This window comes from Epinephelus moara, chromosome 10 (genome assembly GCF_006386435.1).
Source record: "Epinephelus moara isolate mb chromosome 10, YSFRI_EMoa_1.0, whole genome shotgun sequence".
In the NCBI taxonomy this organism is placed as follows: domain Eukaryota; kingdom Metazoa; phylum Chordata; class Actinopteri; order Perciformes; family Serranidae; genus Epinephelus; species Epinephelus moara.
The window spans coordinates 2,736,732-2,739,432 of record NC_065515.1 but is presented as its reverse complement, the minus strand read 5'-3'; the positions used below and the strand labels follow the sequence as shown (position 1 = coordinate 2,739,432).

General features: G+C 46.3%; 1 protein-coding gene across 1 annotated transcript in view; it reads left to right on the top strand.

Annotated features, from left to right (window-relative positions):
• LOC126397092 (ephrin-A2-like) overlaps positions 1-2,701 on the top strand; it is a 113,239-nt gene that overhangs the window by 83,546 nt on the left and 26,992 nt on the right. Inside the window, exon 2 of the mRNA XM_050055592.1 lies at positions 1,234-1,526. Within this exon, the coding sequence (XP_049911549.1) occupies positions 1,234-1,526 (293 nt within the window). The remainder of the gene's footprint in view (positions 1-1,233; positions 1,527-2,701) is intronic.

Below are 2,701 nucleotides of genomic sequence, written 5' to 3'. Positions count from 1 at the left end.
CATGAATCTCTTTATTAATAGCCTATAAAATGACGTGTTTTCTCCTGCGGGACGGGAGAAGACACAAAATCAATGCATCTCTATTATTGTGCGGGCATAAATTCTCAGAGTTTTGCGGGAGCGGGCGGGAGTGGACATACACATTGCAGGTGCGGGCGGTAATGGTCAGAAATTCAGGTTTCAGCTTAAGCCTGATTTATGGTCCTACGGCGTACCTACGTCGTTGCCGTGACGCCGTCGTGAACCCTTCGAACTTCTCCGTCACTCCATTTCGTCCCGGTGCAATTCACCGCCAGAGCAGTAGGAGGCTGCGTTCCTTTCCTGAATGGTTATCGTCGTCTCTAGTTGATTCTTTGTTTAGCTTCTGGCTTTTCCGGTCACAGAGAAATGAAGGCGGAGCACGGACAGAAGGCTCCGTCCGTATCCGTATTTAACGTTGAGCATAAATGGGCCTTAATACTGCAACATCTACATCGCAACAGAAGATGTTTAAAGATGGCGGGGATGGCGCAATCTGGAAATACGGAACCGGAAATGCATTGCTACCAAGCAAACCAATCACAGCCCTCTCGGTCTGCGCTGGGTCTGCATCGCCTCGACGTGTAGTTACATTTTTTGGGAGGTGCACGTCAGGCTACGCCGGGGGGCTACGGCGAGCCTCCTGCATAGCCATGTACCCTATGACGTCGGTACGTCGTTGATTGAGACCCAGGAGGTACAGAAGAGGTGATGTGCATTAAGTTCATTTTCACAGGAAACACTGAATAAAAATGACTTAAGGAGATAAAATTCACAAACATTCAACAGAAAGTTTAAATGATAAATAAAATTTACAAAATATAGTTTAACAACAAGAAATAATGGAGGTCACTTCTAACTGACACACAGACACCTCTCAGTTTGGACATTTTGGGCCTTTTTGCTTCTGTAACATGTCGTTTTTCAGACCAGTGGGAAAAAACATCCAAAATACTGGTGTTGGGCGCTACTTTAAAAATGTAATAAGATAAGCTAGCAGTTAATCTACATCCAAATAAAGTGTCACTTTGAAAGAAACCATGAAGCTGTGTGATGGTGGCATCATCAGGAGAGTCGTGAGCTTCTATGTTCAGTAGAGAAAGAAATTATTTTAATTTAATCAAATAAATTATCAAAAGAAAATGTTGAAACTGTGAGAAAAGACTCTTCAGCAGCTCCACAGGAAATTACATCACTCCTCTTCCTCTTCCCCAGGTTCTTTCGGGGCGAGTACACGGTGGAGGTGGCGATCAACGACTACCTGGACATCTACTGTCCGCACTACGAGTGGGCGGAGGCGGCTGAGCGCATGGAGCACTACGTGTTGTACATGGTGAACTACGACGGCTACACCACCTGCGACCACCACAGGAAGGGCTTCAAACGCTGGGAGTGTAACCGACCACAGAGCCCCAACGGACCGCTCAAGTTCTCCGAGAAGTTCCAGCTGTTCACGCCCTTCAGCCTGGGCTTCGAGTTCAGGCCGGGCCACGAGTACTACTACATCTGTGAGTACTGCTGAGTATTACTGAGTATTACTGAGTAACATCATATCTCAGGAACAGAAGGGGAGACATTTGGTCAGATACTGAATTGGTGACTCTAATCTTGAAACTGTGCTGATTGTATAGATCTTCTGTGTGTGAAGCATCCATGTTTTCACTGACATGGATGGAGACTGTCAGAGACACTGGACTGGTGGGCGGAGTCATACAACCACAGGGTGGACTGGTGGGCGGACGCATACAACCACAGGGTGGACTGGTGGGCGGAGTCATACAATCAGATCTGACATTTTATAGATGATACAATTAATTGTGAAAATAGTTTCAGCCTAATTCAGACGGATCTGACCGGACCAGGTGTCTCTGTTTTGGTTTTCAGAAAATGTATTTATGAAGGTTGTACAGGTCTGCTGACGGACGGGTCCTCATCCTGGATTTGAGCTCTTCTGTCTGCTGCTTCCACTTGACCTCTCAGGGCCACCGTACAAAACGTCACCTCGATGACACGTTGTCAAACGATGTTTGGCAACGTGCTGAGCTGAGCTTTAAATGAGTGAAGTGGTGTTTATCAGACAGTCTGTGGTGTGTGTGCGTGTGTGTGTGTTAATTGCGGGCTTTTAAACATGAGGTGCTAAAAGCTATCATCATTAGCAGCTCTTTGTTGGTCGTCACAGTAAAAGACAAACAGCCTCTGGTTTTAATGAGGCACTTACATCCTCCACCCTCCTGTTTTTTTTATCCACCTGCTCACTCAGCTACATACAACATGTAAATCACACTGAGACTCTTCTCTGTTAATGGAGCTAGGCTACAGTTTCCCCCTGCTCTCTGTATGTGTGCTGAGCTAGGCTAAACACGGTAAAAATCTCAGCCTAAGCTGTTTTAAGTCGGTCTGTGTTTCATCCTGACGTTTGGATAAAATCCAACATGTTTAATATTCATTAATTCATTTTCTGCAACAGCTTATCCTGTTGGGGTCACAGGGGGCGGAGCCTATTCCAGCTGACACTGAGCGAGAGGCAGGGTTCACCCTGGACAGGTCACCAGACTATCACAGGGCTGACACATAGAGACAGACAACCATTCACACTCACATTCACACCTACGAACAATTTAGAGTCACCAATTAACCTGCATGTCTTTGGACTGTGGGAGGAAGCTGGAGCACCTGGAGGAAA